This window comes from Terrapene carolina, unplaced genomic scaffold (assembly GCF_002925995.2).
Source record: "Terrapene carolina triunguis isolate 2854851 unplaced genomic scaffold, T_m_triunguis-2.0 Scaffold42, whole genome shotgun sequence".
In the NCBI taxonomy this organism is placed as follows: Eukaryota; Metazoa; Chordata; order Testudines; family Emydidae; genus Terrapene; species Terrapene triunguis.
Window position 1 is genome coordinate 32,873,939 of NW_020664393.1, and position 19,323 is coordinate 32,893,261.

General features: G+C 38.3%; 1 protein-coding gene across 1 annotated transcript in view; it reads right to left on the bottom strand.

The window, feature by feature from the left end:
* COL19A1 (collagen type XIX alpha 1 chain) overlaps positions 1-18,625 on the bottom strand; it is a 331,665-nt gene extending 313,040 nt beyond the window's left edge. The window contains exons 1-3 of the mRNA XM_029912234.1: positions 18,508-18,625; positions 12,093-12,167; positions 11,440-11,539 (exon numbers count right to left, since the gene is read on the bottom strand). Coding sequence (XP_029768094.1) covers positions 11,440-11,539; positions 12,093-12,167; positions 18,508-18,601 — 269 coding nt within the window. The 5' untranslated portion in view covers positions 18,602-18,625. The remainder of the gene's footprint in view (positions 1-11,439; positions 11,540-12,092; positions 12,168-18,507) is intronic.
* Positions 18,626-19,323: the final 698 nt, after the last annotated feature.

Below are 19,323 nucleotides of genomic sequence, written 5' to 3' on the forward strand. Positions count from 1 at the left end.
CAGAACCAGCCAAATTGGTTGACAATATAGTAAAGAACAGGCACATAGATAAAAACAATATGTTAAGATATGAGTCAACACGGCTTTTATAAAGGGAAATCACGCCTCTATTAGAATTCTGAGGGGTGGTCAACAAGCATGTGGTGATCCAGTGGATATAATGTACTTGGACTTTCAGAAAGCCTTGGACAAGATCCCTCACTGAAGGCTCTCAAAGCAGGCAGTCATGGGATAAGAGAGAAAGTCCTCTCTTCGATCAGTAACTGGTTAAAAGATAACAAAGGGTAAGAATAAAAGGTCAGTTTTCACAGGTGTGAGAGAGATAAATAGCAGGGTTCCCCACGGATCTGAACTGGGACCAGTGCTGTTCAACATAATTATAAATGATCTGGAAAAAGGAGTAAACAGCAAGGTGGCAAACTTTGCAGACAATGCTAAATTATTCAAGATACTTAATTCCAAAACTGACTGTGAACAATCACAAAGGGATCTCACAAAATTGGGTGATTAGGCAACAAAATGTCAGATGAAATTCAATAGGGATAAATGCAAAGTAATGTACATTGGAGAACATAATCCTGACTATACATACAAAATGATGAAGTCTAAATTAGCTGTTAGAACTCAAGAAAGAGATCCTGGATTCATGGTGGTCAGTTCTCTGAAAACATCAGCTCAACGTGCATCAGCAATCACAAGAACTAGTGCAACCATTAGGAAAGGGATAGATAAGACAGAAAATATCATGAAGTCACTATATAAATCCCTGAAACACCCGCACCTTTAATAATGCATGCAGTTCTGATCACCCCATCTCAAAAAAAAGATATTAGGATTGTAAAAAATACAGAAAAGGGCAATGAAAATGATTAGGGGGATGGAACTGCTTCCATATAAAGAGAGATTAAAAAGACTGGGATTGTTCATCTTAGAAAAGAGATGACTAAGGGGGGGATCTAGTATAGATCTATAAAAATATGAATGGTGTGGAGAAAGTGAAAAAGGAATTGTTATTTACCCCTTCTCATAACACAGGAACTAGGGGTCACCCAATGAAATTAATAGGCTGGGGGGTTAAAACAAACATTAGAAAGTTGTATTTCTTCACACAACACACAGTCAACCTGTGGAACTCATCCCCATGCAAAGTTGTGAAGGCCAAAAATATAACTGGATTCAAAGAAGAATTAGATAAGTTCATGGAAGATAGCCGTTGATGGACCTATTAGCCAAGATGGTCAGGGACACAATCCCATGGTCTGGGTGCCCTATACCTCCAACTGCTAGAAGCTGGGACTGGACAAGAGGGGATGGATCCCTCAATAAATTGATCTGTTCTGCTTATTCCCTTTGAGGCATCTGGACTGGTCACTGTCGGGAGATGCTGGGCTAGATGTACCATTGGTCTGACTCAGTGTGGCCATTCTTATGTTGAGAGGAAACATATTGCATAGGAACAAAACTTTGAGGCAGCGAGTGGCATGTCCTGGCTCCTTCAGAGCCTTCTGACGGTCGCAGCAAATTGGGGTGACCTGAGATGAATTTTCTCATATGCCACCAGTCAAAACTTAGTTTCTTATTCAAACTTCATATACAAAATGCAAGTGGCATAACAGGTGGCAGCATATTGCTCAAAAATGAAGCTTTGGGTCACCAAGTGAAAGGTCCCTGCTCTTTCAGAACAGTATGATGGTTGCAGAGATCTGTCACTTGGGGTGACCCAAGACTTATTTTGTCACATACAGTCAGTCAAATCCCATTTCATTATTCTAGCCCTATGCACAATATGGAATTGGGGTGGGGGCCATCATATCCCACAGCATATTGCTCAAGGACGAAGTTTTGGGTTGGTGAATGGCATGTCCCAACTACTTCGGAGGAGTATAACTGTCATAGGGACTTGTCATCGGGGTGACCTGAGACTTATTTTGTCACATACAACCAGTCAAAACCCAGCTCCTTATTCAATCCCTATGTACAATAAGGAACTGGGATGGCACCACACTGCTCAAGAACAAAGCTTCAGTTAAGCGAGTGGCATAACCCAGCTCTTTCAGAACAATCTGTTAGTCATGGGGATATGGCACTTGGGGTGACATGAGACTAATTTGGTCATGGACAGTCAGTCAAAACCAGCTCCTTATCTGATTAATTATAAATAGTTAATAATTTAATTTTTATAAGATTCTATTACATTAACTGAATGACATTTCTAAAAATTTAATCTTACATGGATATATATTTTAAATAATTTTGTCCTTTGAATAAGGAACTGGGAACCACAAATAAGGAGCTGGTACCATGAATAAAGAGTTTGGAATAAGAAACTAACGTCAGCCTTGTTACCAGTATAGATTCACCAGCAAAGCTTTTCTGGTGTAGATTAGCCTTTATACACCTGCTAAATCACAGAAGTCACACAATAAAACCTGATTTCTTATGTTTTTTCAGCCTGCTGGTGAATTCCTGTTGCAAGCCACAGGTCACTGCTTCTTCAGCTAGAGAGATCATACATTTCTCACCCTATGTCCATGAGACACACATATTCTATTGAGCCACTCAGCAAAACTGTGTAAATTACCTTTCAATCATATAATCCTCCAAACAACACATAGGGCCAAGATCTGCTGCCAATTGTACCCATGCAACTTCACCAAAGTCTATATTTGACTCACAGTGTTTGTTCTTCATTCTCCTTTTGGGCAGAAGGGACACCCTCACAGAACAGGTAGAGGTCCAATGCACAAACCCACTGATCTCAGGAATTCTGCCTGAAATCTGGGCCTCTCGGTCTTTCCTCCACTACACACTCCTTGAGAGTGTGACTCCTGGACCCATGCGCGCATAAAAATCCTCTAACATCAGGTGCCTCCTAAGACTCTTGTAAGTGGAGGTTCCAACCAGCAAAGTGAAAGTAACAAGAGACTCATAGAGCCATGATCAAATGTGCACCCAAGTCTTTAATGAAGAACACAGTCAGAAGTGTCCAGGAGAATTTTTTATGCTAAATCTCGACTCTTGATAACTACACAAGAGCCTTGTTTAGCAGTAATAAAGCCCATAAAGATTAAGATTTAAAGTGCCATTATTCTAATCAGTGCTGGAACTGAAAGGTGAAAATGTGTTCTCAAGAGTCACTTGAGAGAAGACATCTGAGATATTGTATAACTGCATATGGCAGAATCAAACTGTGTTAATACTGCCAATTTTTTAAACTGATATAACAAAAGCGGTCAATTTAGAGAGTAGGTACATTTGTAAAATATAATGCTACCAATGCTATGTTTTTCAAATAATCTTGGCTGGCAAAAGATTTTCTTGAAACCAAAGACAACAGAAAACATATCAGTGTTAACTCCTATTCACTGAAGTGCTAGGACTCATGGGGGAAAAAAGGCTGCCTTTCCTACATGTTCACTCAGTCTTTTGTGCTTTGTTTGCTGTCTAGATCTGTCTTAAACCTTATTCTATAATGTGAGGCATGCAGACAGACCCTTAAATAATTTATGTTCCCAGACCCACGTTTTCTTCAGGAGATGTTATGATACAACAAGGAATCCTGACATCTCCAGCTACAGTAGGTAATCTTTTAACATATCTTTTCCATTTCCATTCGGTTTCATATACGGTAGTCATTTTGATGCAGGTACTACTACACGCATAGGCCTTCATTACTTTTGTTTTTCCAGTTTGTTTTTCCATGACAGGTGGCATGTTTGAATCACAGAATTACTTATTCAATAGTCTTAGGCCTTGTCTACATTACAGGGGGAGATCAATCTAAGTTACGCAACTTCAGCTACGTTAATAACGTAGCTGAAGTCGACGTACTTAGATTTACTTACCGCGGAGTCCACACTTCGCAATGTTGACTGGAGATACTCTTCCGTCGACTCCCTTGTGCTTCTCATTCAGGTGGAGTACAGGAGTCGATGGGAGAGAGATCCCCAATGCATCCATCGCCACGTGTCAAACCCCCGGTAAGTGTAGACAAGGTCTTAGTAACTTAGGCCCAAAACCTGCACTCAAATCCATTACCAAAGATGTTCATACCCATGGTTTTAAGAACAGGTAGTTTTGCTTTTGCATCACTTTATTCTTCATTTAAATGTGCCATTAAGTCACGTAAAATACAAAAACAGTAATATTACAAACATGCAGAAAAATAGACATATTTATAGCGTTCGTTTTTAAAGGCAGCATTTACCCACAGTTACCACACTAATCCAGAGATGCCACAGTTTTTCCTTTGCTGAAAATGGGGAATGACCAGGGATCCTAATTTTCCATGATAAAAAAGACCAAAATTCTCTGAACAAAAACATAAAAATCCGTGTTTTTCCATGATTAAAATGAAACACTGAACTTTAGTTTCCCTAGCCACAATATATATAGGTATCAGTTGAACACAATGTTTTATTGCTATATTTACAGTTTTTAAGTTGACACCCCGAGCCACACCCATTCTCCAGTCCCAATTAGATCGGATAATCGGAGTTCCATTGTTTGTTTTTATTTTTTCACAAAATGTAAAAACAAAAGATTCTCTGTACAAATGCAAATTCCACATTTTCCATGGCAAACGCATTTCTAGGATCCCTGGAAATTACTAGTATCTGGTGGTATCTACAGGCCCAAGTTAACATTTAATGGCAACCACTGTATTTTATTTATTTATTCATGAAATGCAAGCAATGATCAAGTTTATTATGTACAAAAATATACAATTGTAAGACTTTCCACCAGAAGCAGAAAAGGAAAGGAACTAAACTCCAACCCATCTTCCTGCCTACTGTGAGGCAAAAACCTGGGTCTTGCACTAAAATCACACTCTTGGTTCAGCTAAGAATTCCAGAGTCAAGGGCCTTCCCCTGAAAATAACCGGCAACCAGAAAACCAGACATTTCAATCTGAAGACTGTTAGCTCCAGCACCTCAACTGATGCTAAATGAATCCGTGGTGTTTGGGGAGAAAAGCAGTTTCTCAGATAACCAGTACCCAAGTCATACAAGGTTTAATAAACCAAAAGCCAACACTTTATTGCACCTAAAAGCAGAAAAGAACTGTTTTATATGTTATCTGTAACTGCCACTACCAAGTAGATAGACAACCACTTTCCATTACAGCTGTCATTTCCAAAGAGTGTAAGATGGCTGAAACAATGGGAGCCACCATCCAAACCACAAGCCACATGCAAGGATGATCAGAAGCTGAGGTAGGTGGTTAGAGGGGTTTTCCTGGGGTCTGAATGCAGACAGAGTGGGTTCGGTATTGTTTTGGTGGAGGCGTGTGTGTGAGTATACTTCTGCTCACAGACAGACAACAGATACTAAGAGAAGAAGTTGCTCAGCGTGACCCCATGAGGGGGGGATTTTGGGGGTAGAGTGCTGGCTGGAAAGAGGTTTGGAACTGTGAGCAACTGTTTTTATCCTGCTATGTTCTGGGAATCATGACTGTGTACATTCTTGGGGAGGGGGGGAAAGGAGATTCCATTAAATACCAATTATCAATTTTTCCTCCTAACAAACTACCCAAAAGATCCTGAATATTAGGTAACCATAAAAAGAGCTAACAATATTTACATATACAGTACATTACAGTAGTCCAGCCTAGCATTAAGAAAGGGTAGGAAATACTCTGGCAAGGGCCAGATCTGAGATAAATGGTTGCAAATGTTTTACTAGAAACAGATGAGAAAATAATTTGTCACCTATACCATTTAGATCAATATTTCTAAGTGCCATCAGGAGCCACAATGCACTCCCAAATTTCAGGCTTAGATTGAAACAGAAAACCTCCTCAGTAATGGCAACAGTAACCACCTCTGCTAGAGAAAGTAAATAAGGAAGTGTTATTTACTCCTTCTCATAACACAAGAACTAGGGGTCACCGAATGAAATTAATAGGCAGTAGATTTAAAACAAACAAAAGGAAGTATTTTTTCACACAACGCACAGTCAACCTGTGAAACTCCTTGCCAGAGGATGTTGTGAAGGCCAAGACTATAACAGGGTTCAAAAAAGAACTAGATAAGTTCATGGAGGATAGGTCCATCAATGGCTATTAGCCAGGATGGGCAGGGATGGTGTTCCTAGCCTCTGTTTGTCAGAAGCTGGGAATGGGCAACAGGGGATGGATCACTCGATGATTACATGATCTGTTCATTCCCTCTGGGGCACCTGGCATTGGCCAGTGTCGGAAGACCGGATACTGGGCTAGATGGACCTTTGGTCTCACCCAGTATGACTGTTCTTATGTACCTTTCAGAGCCTTTCAACAACCCACTAAAATGATCCCTTTCTTGTCTGGAGTCTCATGCCATTCTAATGTAAATCCCAATCTAGGACAGGCAATGGAAATGCAAAGAGACAGAGCATCATTCAAGTTTGATGAAAACGAGAAACAGACAACATACTGGTAGCAACTCAGCCCAAGTAATATCGCTGCTTTCCCCAGTGTCTTTACATACACATTGCAGAGGAATGGTAACAAAATACCCCAGCAGTTCCCCTGACAAGAGATCCCAAAGGAAGAGGAACAGAGAATGGTTTTGGACAGCCGAAGTATCTTCGGAAAGGAAAAAACCGCAAACTCCAGTGTTACACTGTCCACCTGAGGACAATTGGGAGCCGCAGTAAACCCCTCATTGCAAACCATACAAAAAACTGATGACAGATCTAAAAGAGTTAGCTTGGTCACCTGGCTTTTGTCCAGTGCTTGGAGATCATCAACCAAAGCAATTAATACATACCCTTATCTAAAGACAGACAGAAAGGGAGTGAGGAAATCTAAGGTTATCAAATTCAAAAAGTTTCCTTTCTACCACCATCTCAATAATCTTCCCTAAAAAGGGAACGTCAGAGACAGTGATAACTGGCAAGCTTGCCAGTCTTCAGAATTTGCATCTGAAGCAAGGAACATGGTCCTAGACCACAGGAAAGCCGACAATGAACCTAATACCTAGGATACAATTTCAGGTACATTGATCACTTTGAAGAAGTAAATACTACTCCATTTACCACACTATGGTATCTGAGCTCCTGCAAACAGCAACAAAGAGTCCTGTGGCACCTTATAAACTAACAGATGTATTGGAGCATAAGCTTTCATGGGTGAATACCCACTTCGTCAGATGCATGCTCCTATAAGGTGCCACAGGACTCCTTGTTGCTGCTTACAGATCCAGACTAACACGGCTACCCCTCTGATACTTGAGCTCCTGCAGTATTTCCTATACTTAAGAGTGTTAAAGAATTGTGAAACATCCAAATGTTGCCCTCTCAATGGGACAGACTGTAGCTGTGGCCATTTATATGCTTACTCTCAGCTTTCCAACGTGCTTCTGAAACTCCTGAATAGCCAATACTACTCTGCAGACTTCTGAGGCAAAAAGTAACAAAAACTTGGTGACTACTTTTTCCTGTGTCTGGAGATTTACCTTCACACATAGTATTTCAGCTCCTCTCTCATCATGTCACACTAGCAAAGTAACTAGTTTGTTCACTTCCTTTACAATCTCATTAAACCATACCTACTGAAATACCTCTCCGTCATTTATATTTATTAAAACAGAATGAAACAATATATTTTATACGATTATTATGACTGTAAAATCAGATTGTCCCATACTGTGCATTTTGTTTAGTGTCTAGAGGCCAAATCCTGTACGTCTTACTCAGGAACAACTCCCAATGAACATAATATCCAGGTAAGGACTGCAGCATTTGGCTTATAGTATTTTAATTTAAAACTTCACCATCTACTCCTAGTAACCATTAACAAAGGACTTGCATAAATATAATCAAATTGTTATTCTTTCTATGCAGTATAAAACATAAGCTGTGCACAGTAGCCTCCTGTCACTGGTGACAAACTTTACCCTTTAAAATGTCTTGAACATAAGAGATACAGATACAGGAAATACCCCAAATTCAGTATAATGAGCTGTGGGAGGAGCTGGGGTAGGCCTATAAAGAGGAAGTTGGTGGTAAGAGAGGCAGCAGGGAGGAGCTCTGCAGTCATTCCCTAGAGAAGAGGGGACTTGGTTAGGTATAAGGAAGAGTTCTAGGGTGAGAATAGTCCTTGGGATCCTGCCTTGGACTACAGACTCTGGCAAAAAACCAAAAGGGGGAGGAGAGGAGGAAGCTCCACTGGTAACCCAGAGGTGGGCAAGAAGATAGGAAAGAAAAAAGTAGGAAAGAACCCAGGGACACAGCAACAAGGTCTGAGGTTGAGCAGACCATAGTTGCTGGGCATAGGGTCCCTGGGCTGGAACCCAGGGGTTACCCTGCCAACCACTGGGAAAGTGGCACAGACTGGGAAGTGGCTTGGGAGACTGCTGAGAGTTTAAATAGACTGTATGGCCACTGGGTCTTTGTTACTGGAAGGGAAGGAATATAGTGACCCGGCTGGAGAGCCAAGTCACGAAGAGAGAGTAACCTGAGTCCAGAGAGAGAGAGAGAGAGAGAGAGAGAGACAGACCGACCATGGAGTAAGCAACCGAAGAAGGGGGCATTAGATCCCTTGACAGCTAATCCCCAGATGAGCCACAAGGAGGCGCCCTAGTGTGGAATAGTAAACCCCCTGACAGCAACTTATTTACAAACATATAAATAGCTGCAGCATTATTCCAGCCATTGAAAAAACCCAAATGGCATCACGCAAGAACAGTGGCAAAGCATAGCTTATTACCTACACTGTAGCTGAATGAGTCAAATGTAAGTGGAGATCTTGACATTTGCTAGTCAGCTTAATCAGATACCTTCTAGTTTCCTGTAGTATGGGTACCAGTGTTCTGCTGCTCACAGCATACCAGATCTATTTACATATCCTATCAGATGGGATGAATATGTAAGTCATGTTGCATCTGATTAAACTGAGATGTCTGGAACTACATAATGTGACACAATGTAAAAGAAGGCGATTTAATGAAAAAGAATGTATAAGAGATAGTGTGGCTGGGCAATGAGATAAAGTATTTCTGGTGGCAGGTATCTGAGTTCCTGACCAGCTTTCTTTATAATTCCACCATATCAAATTATAGTGACTTTACTTTCCTTACTGTCAGGCATCCTTTCAAATTAATTTATGAAATTTCTCTTTTAAAAAGCAGCTCAAGTGTTTAGAAAAAATATTTGAAAGTACTGCAAGGCTTCAAACAGAAATTGTTTTAGCAGAAAACCTGAGAAATATTATACATTTAACAAACTGTAGAAAAAGTAAATTGTGTTAAGTGTTTTGCATTTTGCTACAAAATGGAGGTAATAATCAACAGAAAAGTTGATTCCCCTGAGAATAATAATTTACATTAAACCATAGACTTCAAACTCCCAGCCCGCATACCAGGAGGAGCCCACCTGATATTCCCGCACATCAGTCTGAAATTCTGCAAAGTTTAAATTTTCATTTTAAAAGAGTTTCAAGCTTTTTTCTGATTAGGGTGATATATTTCTGAATGTGAACCTATGATCCTTCCTCACCATGCAGACAGACAGGTTTAAAAACAAATTCTCTGAAAGTCTTGACTTGTCCCTATTAATATCAAAAAGGTAATAACTGTCCAGCCTAATTATATTAAAATGTCAACATTGTTAAGTATTTCACTGCTAATAATTCCAGCAGTCACATCCGGCTAAATTGCACATCTATTGTAGTGGATACAATGGACAGGTGGATTGGACAGAAAAGCCTACTTTTCTTTTTAAATGTGTAAAGCTAAAAGCAGTACAGGCCTGCATAGCCATCCTCTCTCACGTCTGGGCTCACCCTTCACTTGAGTTCATTATCCATGGCCTAAAACAGGGTTGAAGGCAGAGAAGCGGGGGGGGGGGGGGGAAATAAACACAGCTAGGCTTCCCCGTCTTTGTCCCAGAGGCTGAAATGAGCTGTTCCCTGACCAGGGAACTGAAAGGAGGCAAGGAAGAAAAATAACACTGCTAGATTCTTCCTGCAACTTTGCCCTCCAGATACTAGGACCTGCTGTTTACAACTGCTGACCATCAACCAGTAGCTATCATCCTGCTTCCCTCATTTTCACTGCTCCTGGATCTGGCTGCGCCCTCACTCAACGCAGCAGAGCGAGCTGTAAGGAAGGCATAAAGGGCAGCTGGGGACAGAAGCAGCATGGAGAGCACTGGTCAGGCACCTTGGGAGTGGGAGAAGAACTTCCGCTGAAATCCACTAACACTATCATCATGCACAATATGCACTAAAGATTCCTATGTCCCTTCACACTTCAACCACCATTCCAGAGGACATGCGTCTATGCTGACGACGGGTTCTGCTCGATAACTATCCAAAGCAGTGCGGACTGATACATGTTCATTTTCATCATCTGAGTTAGATGCCACCAGCAGAAGGTTGCTTTTCTTTTTTGGTGGTTCAGGTACTGTAGTTTCCACATCTGAGTGTTGCTCTTTTAAGACTTCTGAAAGCATGCTCCACACCTCATCCCTCTCAGATTTTGGAAGGCACTTCAGATTCTTAAACCTTGGGTCAAGTGCTGTAGCTATCTTTAGAAATCCACATCAGTACCATCTTTGTGTTTTGTCAAATCTGCAGTGAAAGTTTTCTTAAAATGAACAACATGTGCTGAGTCATCATCCGAAACTACTATAACATGAAATATATGGCAGAATACAGGCAAAATAGAGCTGGAGATAATGCATTTTTTTTTTAAACCAGCATGGAAGGATGTCCTCTGGAATGGTTGCTGAAGCATGAAGGGGCAAATGAATGTTTAGCATATCTGGCACGTAAATACCTTACAATGACGGCTAAAAAAGTCCTATGCAAATGCCTGTTCTCACTTTCTGGTGACATTGTAAATAAGTGGGAAGCATTATCTCCCATAACGATAAACAAACTTGCTTGTCTTAGCGATTGGCTGAACGAGAAGTAGGATCGAGTGGACTTGTAGGCTCTAAAGTTTTGCATTGTTTGGTTTTTGAGTGCAGTTATGTAACAACCAAAAAAATCTGCATTTGTAAGTTGCGCTTTCATGATAAAGAAATTGCACTACAGTATTTGTATGAGGTGAATTGAAAAATACTATTTATTTTATCATTTTTACAGTGCAAATATTTGTAATAAAAATAATAATATAAAGTGAGCAGTGTACACTTTGTATTCTCTGTTGCAATTGGAATCAATATATTTAAAAATGTAGAAAAACATCCACAAATATTTAATATATTTCAATTGGTATTCTATTGTTTAACAATGTGATTAAAACTGTGATTAATCACAATTAATTTTATAAATCACAATTAATTTTTTTTTTTTGGTTAATCACCTGAGTTAACTGTGATTAATTGACAGCCCTAATATAGATCTTTATGTGGCATTATCTGAATACACTGCTTAATATATCAGTCTGTACCTAGTATTTAGCTTGGATCCTGTTAAAGATATTTAGGGATAAAGTATTGTTTTACTTACCGAGTGTCTCTGATAAGAGGTGTGCTTCCCAGTTTAAAACAGGTTTTTCCACCTCCACAAGATGCCTGTCTCAGAGAAAAGCTTTCTGCTAGATCAAAACCTGTGAAATGTGATATACTAATTTAGTCTATTCTTTGTTTAATGCAATTTTAAAACCTGGGGAAAGTATTGATTTTTAGCATGCTTGGTGCTTTTCTAGTCTATAGACTGACAGGCTATTTCAAATCCCAATGCTTTGGGTCACAGAAATTTCCAGTTTGCATTTTCTCATAGGAAGGGATATGAGTGTGAAATTCCCTCAGCTCTTGACTTTTCAACCTCTGAGGAATGCATTGGCTGTTTTCTTTTACCATCTGAACTAATGAGAATAACTATGCTGCAGATCTACAGTAAGTCTGAGAAGCAAATGTTAAATCCAGACTAATTTTACAAGCAAAAATTAAAAAAAACTTACATGTATAGAACTTAAGCCAGAAAATTACATAAATTTATTCTAATTTTAATAAAAACATTTTTCTAATATTAAAGACAGCTTTAATTTAAAATATTTTATTGTCTCTCTATAGTTAAAGCCAGCTTCAGTGGGGCCAGGATTTCACACAAGGTTTGTAAATTTTAAATGCTCTATCTTTTGTGTTAAAGAAATCACTTACCTGAAACATCAAGATTTTCTTTGTAGATATGTCTAAGCTGATGTCCATCTGGTCTCATTATAGGACACACTGTAACTACAAAACAATAAATATAACAGCTCCCATCAAACATTATCAAATAAAAAAATACATCAGACATAAAACTATTTATTATCATGCCAGTGAATTGCAAGGCAACATGAACAAAGTTCAATTTTCAATGTAATTAGATTACTACTAATATTCCTTCTTGTTTCTTTATATTTAGGATTATGAAATAAACCAAACTACTATATTAAAACAACAGTAGTTGCATTTTAGTGTACAAAGTATTCTCTTAATACTATAATTATAAACAGATAAGATGTAATCATGTTTTAATTCAATTGTTTGTGATTAAAACAAGCACATATTAACTATTCAACAACTATGGGAAATAATATTACATTCTTACTACTTTTTCCCCCCAATCAAGAATACCATAAAACATGATACCATATACTTGGCAGGGGTGAGGGGAGTTTATGTGTACAGTAAACTTTGGAAAAAAGAAAATTTTACAGCAGACGCTATTATGAAAATACAACAATAAAAGTTATAAGTATATGATGGATTACCCTAGCAACAGTTAAATATTATTTGCAGTGTAGAAAATAATCTCAAAATGTGATTAATAAGGTTATTGTCATATTATATAAACAATGAATATCTCATTGCTTATCTCTTTAAAAGACTGTTACAAATTAAGCAGCTTTGCATTAGAGATTGTTTTAACTATGCATTGATGTATTTGTTTCTAGTAAACAAGCACAGTATTCTAATATTTGTAATATAGTACACATGCAGAGGCTAAGTCTAACAGACTGGTTACATTTAACAGCCAAGATCACAATAAAATAGGGTAAATTAGTTTAACAATTTAAGGAAGTATATTAAAAGTTTAAGTTTTAAGTACTGTAATAACCCTTTTTACTAGCTTGTCTCTAATAAGTAGTATTTGAGGACCTATATATGGGCTCCTACATTTCCAAAACCTTAAAATCTAATATCAGTGAATCTAAACCCAACATTTCATCATGTTGCAGCAGCTTTATGGTTCAGTAAAGACACACACACACTTTTTCAAGAAGTGGATAAAAACTAATGTCAATTTTGTGCATGTTAAAACAGGGCTCTATCTTTTTACAAAACTCATGAAAATAGTCCCACTGAAGTCTATTGGGACTACTGGAGGGAAGGAAAGCAGGATTTGGTCCAGATACTCTGTAGGCATGCAATCCTGTCTTGAGTTGAAGAAGTGCCCAGAAAAGATTGCCAAAATAAGCCTGAAGTTTCAGCAATGGTGGACAAGGGACTTTCCAACGTGTCCGTTCAGTGATAAGAGAGGAGGAATGAACTAGCACTATCCTAGAAATAGTCTATATTTAAAGGATTTCCAAATATGTTAGAGACTGAAAGTTGACCCGGAAAATGGTTACACTTGTAATTGTAAAATGCCTGCAATACAACACTGACTCTGTAATAATACAGAAAATACATTCTTCTCCAAAAATCTTGAATTCAACTCAATATATAACAGTATCACATCTTTACAATTAGCTTAAGTGGTTAATTTGAAGTAACCAGTAAATTTATAGCTGGAAGATATAATTTAGATAAAAAAATTATTACCTCACAAAATGATTAAACATTTCTGAAATAAAGATGACATTGGTTTAATTAAAAACAGATTGGGTGAAGGCAGTAATATGCATCAGATTCTGTCAAACACCTTGTTTCATTTGTCTAAACTGCAGCCCACAATTAGAAAGCAAGGTCATTTATGGGCAGATTAGTTTCAAATATATCAATTAATAGATATGTAAATACTATATTTATTTCTACTGTTCTTGTTCCTACAAAAGAACAAGAAGAAGAATTCACATTAGAGGCAATTTTGCCCAGGAGAATATGCAGAATTGTAAGAGTCTTTGTGTTGCCATCTCAGTAGTTTATATGTAATCTTTCATCAGACTCCTAGTTGGCAATACAAGCTCATTCTCAGTTGTATTTATTGTGCAGTGAGTTCTCTGTTATCGTGTACTTATTGTACTTCTAATACTCTGGTGGAAATATACACTCTAGAGCAGAGAGGCATGTTCACATTAGATAATTTTTATCCCTGAACCGACAGCTGGAAAATGTACAGGCCTGATTCTGCTCTCATTTACACCAATATACATCTATAACAACTCTGTGGCAGTGAAGGGAGTTACTCTGAATTAACAGCAGCATAACTTACACTTGGGTGGAGGATCAGGGAGTTGCACCTGGCTCCCTCTGGCCCCGCTCCACTAAGTCCAAGTGAAGAATCAAGCCCTAATTTCTCTGCTATCCTGCTGACTGAAGTTGTTCCTGAGATGCCTAAGACCATGTAATGCACTGTGGGTGTATTTTTATCAAAGGCATAACAGTCATGGCAGGAAACACAGCATACTAAGGCCACATAAATGCTACTTTGCTAGTTGTATTCTGTATACCCACAAAAACTGAAAGAACTAGTGCAATTCTTCTTCTAGTTTGTGCTAAAAATGATCCCATCTCCTCAATGGTACATTTTCCTAGACAGCTGAGCCAAGAGATTAGAATGTTAAGAGCAACAGCTTCCCCTATATATTCTTTTTCATACAAGGAGCTGACAGCCCTCAGTTTTATAGACTGATACAATGTCTGTTTTACAGCTATGTTTTATAGTGAGGAAGAAAGGTCCAGCATGATTTTTAACTATTGCTGACAACCCTGACACTTGTATAGACACCACTTTTGTCATGGGTCAAACTAGACAGTTTAGAAAACTAAATTAGACAAGGGGACTACATAAAGACAACAATCAGGAAAACAAGAGAATTCTTAACATTCAGCAAGGACATAAAAACTATGGCCTGATTCACTACTCAGTTACATCACACCAGAGTAAAAGTAGCTGAGTGGAGCATTGCTTTGTGTCTAGTTTTAACTCCATGATTTCCATTAAAAGTAAATGGTAATGGCAAAGCTACCTGAAAAGAACACTGAAAATGTAATGTACATACAATTCATAAGGCTATCCATCCACAGAATGGGTACAGAACTTAAGTTATAGAAAGTCATGAGTTCTACTAATTGAGTTTAGTCTTGTAAATCAATAAAATTCTTTCAACTCTACAAAAAAGTCTATATACTACATGTATATATTCTCACATGTGAATCAGATAAAACCTGAAGCTTTAACACAAGTCTAAGATTAACTTTCAAATGACATGCAGTACAAACTTCAACTCCCAGTAATTTATAAGGCTACACCTACACTGCAAGTTATGGGTGTGATTCCCCAGCTTGCATACATGTACTAGCAGTAGCTTAATGAGAGCTAGCATGAGTACAAACAGTAGCACAGCCATGACAGCACAGGTCGTGGCAGCACCGGCAGTGGCATGGCTTAGCCGTGATGAGTATGTACCCACCAGTTTCAGGTGGGTTTGTACTCGGCATGGCTAAACCATGCCATCGCTGCCATTGCCCCTGCTACCGTGGCTACACTACTATTTATACTCATGCTAATATGTGTATGCAAGCTGGGGAATACACCCCTAGCTCTCCAATATAGACACAGCCTAAGAGTTCAAGTCTGGCAGTTTATACATTCAGAAAGCCTAATGTATGAATCAATTCACTACAGTATTAATATCTTTTTATCTAATATTAATATATTGTGTTCTATAATGAGGTATTTTTCATATCAGACTTTAAAAACTGCATTGGAGTGTGCCCCTGAAATTATTAGTGGAGTTTGAGTCATATTTTGATTTAGAGTCAATATTTTTCAAAACATACTTCATGTCAAAGGCAATGGAAATCCAGCAGGTCTTTTCCAGTATTGTTGGCAGGCCCAGAACCTTTCATATGCCATATTTGTCACAGGTCAGACAACAAAGCTTAGCAGCCTAAGTTACAAAAAGGGTACTCATAGCAAAAAGTTGGACAAGACAATGAGAATGAGACAGAACTATAAACATTCAAGCAGAACTTAGAAATGATCACATTAGAACTTTCTAGAGCTCAGTTCCATATTGTGAAAACACATGCTTCCAATAATCAAAAACTAGTTAAATCAACCATGTAAACAAAACAAAACAATTAGGAGAAAAACATACCGAGGAAAAGTTAGGTTTAACACATGGCTGTGGAGAACTTCATGAACGTCAGTGTGGTAACCCTATCCTCTCCCTTAGATTTATTATATTTTATTTTTAGAAGTAATCATTTCCCTCCAGTAAATAGTTAGTACACCAGAAGTTCTGCACAAACAAAAACTGAAAGGGATCATTGCTGTGAATCAAACAGATGTCAGCACACTCAACAGGGCCTAAGGAAGCCTGCTCGAAGCAGGTCCAGAGTAATCTGTCACACTCTTTAACATTTTCTCTTTTCAGCACTGCCATTTCTTTAATTACAACAATATTAACTAATGAAATGAAATCACTTCCAAGGCACGTTCAGAATACTAAATGGAAAACAAATCTCTCCCCTTATCATATTAATCCATACATGTAACTTTACCCTTTCTTTTGCATGATTGATTTTCTGTATTTCTTTATAATTAAACTTAAGTGGGAACTCTCCCTGCATTTCAAAACTTTCCCAAAAAACTGTAGCACAATTAGACTATACTATAGGGGTTGTCAGGGTCCTGAGGCAACATAGTATTGGACTTGTACAGAAGGTAACTCTGTTGGTACAGCATAGCGAGGTGGGTAGGGGCAAATGGCACAAGTACAAATGGTGAAACAGGACAGCCATAAAGAAGTGTCACTGCAAGGGCTGCCATGCAAGAATCTTGAGAGGAAGAAGCAAAAGCAAGAGGACCATCCAGGATGAACTGACCTTGAGGAGAAAATAAGGGAGTCACTTGGATTAAATGAAAGAAGAAAAAGCTTAAAGAGTTTGGATATTTGTCTCTCCTTTCATGTGTCCCAGCCATCTCCCATGGCCTAAATGGTCTTCTATGACTGGCTTACATTTAACTGAAAAGCCTTTTACCTGACAAGAGGGAGTTGCACTCCATTTTGTTTTCAAATGTATTTAATTTAAGTTGTACATATGTTCATGTTGATCATTTGAGCGTCTTCTGCAGCCCTTTTAAATGTTCCTTCCTCAATCTTCCAAATGAGGTAGCTGGATGTGCCCACCAACTACACTCCTTCAAATGGCAAGAGGGGATTATTGCAGGGTTATTAGAAGCGGTTTACCCTCCCACCTTCCAGGGTTTGAGAATAATACACATACAGAGCTCTTAGCTTTTGCTGTTCTAAAAGTTCAAGAGAGAGTTTAGAACCCAAACTCAGATTCTCCACAATGTCCTATTGTACATTGCCCAATCATAATTATCACTACTATTTATTATTTGTACTCCAGTAGCACTTAAAGGCCTTAATCAGGATTGGAGTCCCATTGTGCAAGGCACTAATCTTAAACACATTGGGCCTGATTTTCAGGAGCGGTGAGCACCCAGAACTGCTATTGCCTTCAACTGGTTTTCTGGAGGGTAGGCATCTCTGAAAATCAGGTCCTAATTGTCTATTTTTCTTTAAAAAAAACAAATGAAAAACCTTTTTTGTTAGCGATGTTAGGCACACTGAAGGGAATTGAGATATGGGCAGTGTCTATGGCCAACCCCAGGAAACTGACAAGTCATTATTTGATGTAATATCATACCAGATGGTCACATTTACAAGTGTACACGTGATTTATTTCTCAGAGATGGTGGGTTATAGTGACAGAATACAGAAGAAGAAATGGGACAAGAGATGGGGAGAAGGACGTTGTCTTAGAGAAGAGAGCTAGTAAGAGACAGATGGCAAGAGGGAGCTGAGAAGGGGGGGAGCGGGAAATCATAAAAGTAATGCACCAAACTTTACTGTGATCATTTTGCTATAATTTTATATCTCTTTCCCCTCTCCTCTGTTTATTTAGGGGCAAGGGACTGCCTTATTCTACCTCTCTGAGGTGCTTGGCATGCCGTTGGGGCTCTTAATAAATGCTTTCCTCAGATTAAAACACAGAATCAATTAAACAAAATTGTATTAACAGAGTTCTAGATTTTTCAAGACCAGGACTGGACTTTTTTTGGATATGTAATATTAAAAACAGAAAATATCAGGGGACTACATTGCAAGTGGCTAAACTGCTTCCAAAAATATATTTCTCTTTGTGTACAGGAAGCAGAAACACTGCCTTTAGATACATCCGATATGGACTTCTTCAAAGAGATGTTAAAACTGATTGAGCTTCCGTAACTTCATACACTTACATGGTCCATTTACTTTCTAAGCATCATTATTTATTTGTTGAGCTGTGTCAATATTGAGACTTGTCCTCAGCCTTTTGTCTGGTTGGCTACAAAAAAAGAGAGAAGTACCTGTCTTGTCAGTGGCTGCCATATAAGTTGAAACAGGAAGGAGGAAGAGAATTGTCATCCAAAGCCAAATTATGCAGAATCCAATGTGCTTCATCTCCTCTTGGACACATGTGAAAAAATGACCACAGATCTGAAACAAAAAATACTCACAATGGGAACAATATCTTCTTATTCTCCCTTTCACAGCCCCCCCCCCCAAAAAAAAACCACAAGGAAGAATTTATTTGTAAAGAAAAGAGAAAGGCATTGGTTGTACACAATGTATATCATTTAGCTGTGTTAAAGCTCTGAAAAAGTTTACAGACTAATCTGAATTTAGAATTGGGTGATAAATGTATTTCTTGCTACTTTTTTTAGTTTCATGAGCAATTCATTTACAGCAATACTAACTCAGATATTATTTAAAAAGCCACTAAATTATCATTCATTAGAATGACTAGTTTCTTTTTCTCCCTTCTAGCTTTTTAGTCTTAGATATTTTAGTTTAACTGTTTGGTGGCACAGTGCTGCAGAATGACTGCTGAAGTAGTCATCAAATCAAATGAGGAAAACTTATCATTGCTTTATATTGTCTTTTATTTAAAAACAAAATGGTCATGTATTTGCCCATATTCTTCTTTGCAAAATATGCAAGTGTCTAGGGCAGCCTGACCTAAGTTTGCAGTTTAAATCTTATTAAAAAAGAATGAAACTTGTCCAACAAAATATCTTTGTCTTCCGAACACAATACTGGGCTTCTTCTAAACCAATTACAACTAACGGGAAAGCATGGATTTAACAAAGCACAGTAAAATGCAACAATAAATTATTATTCAT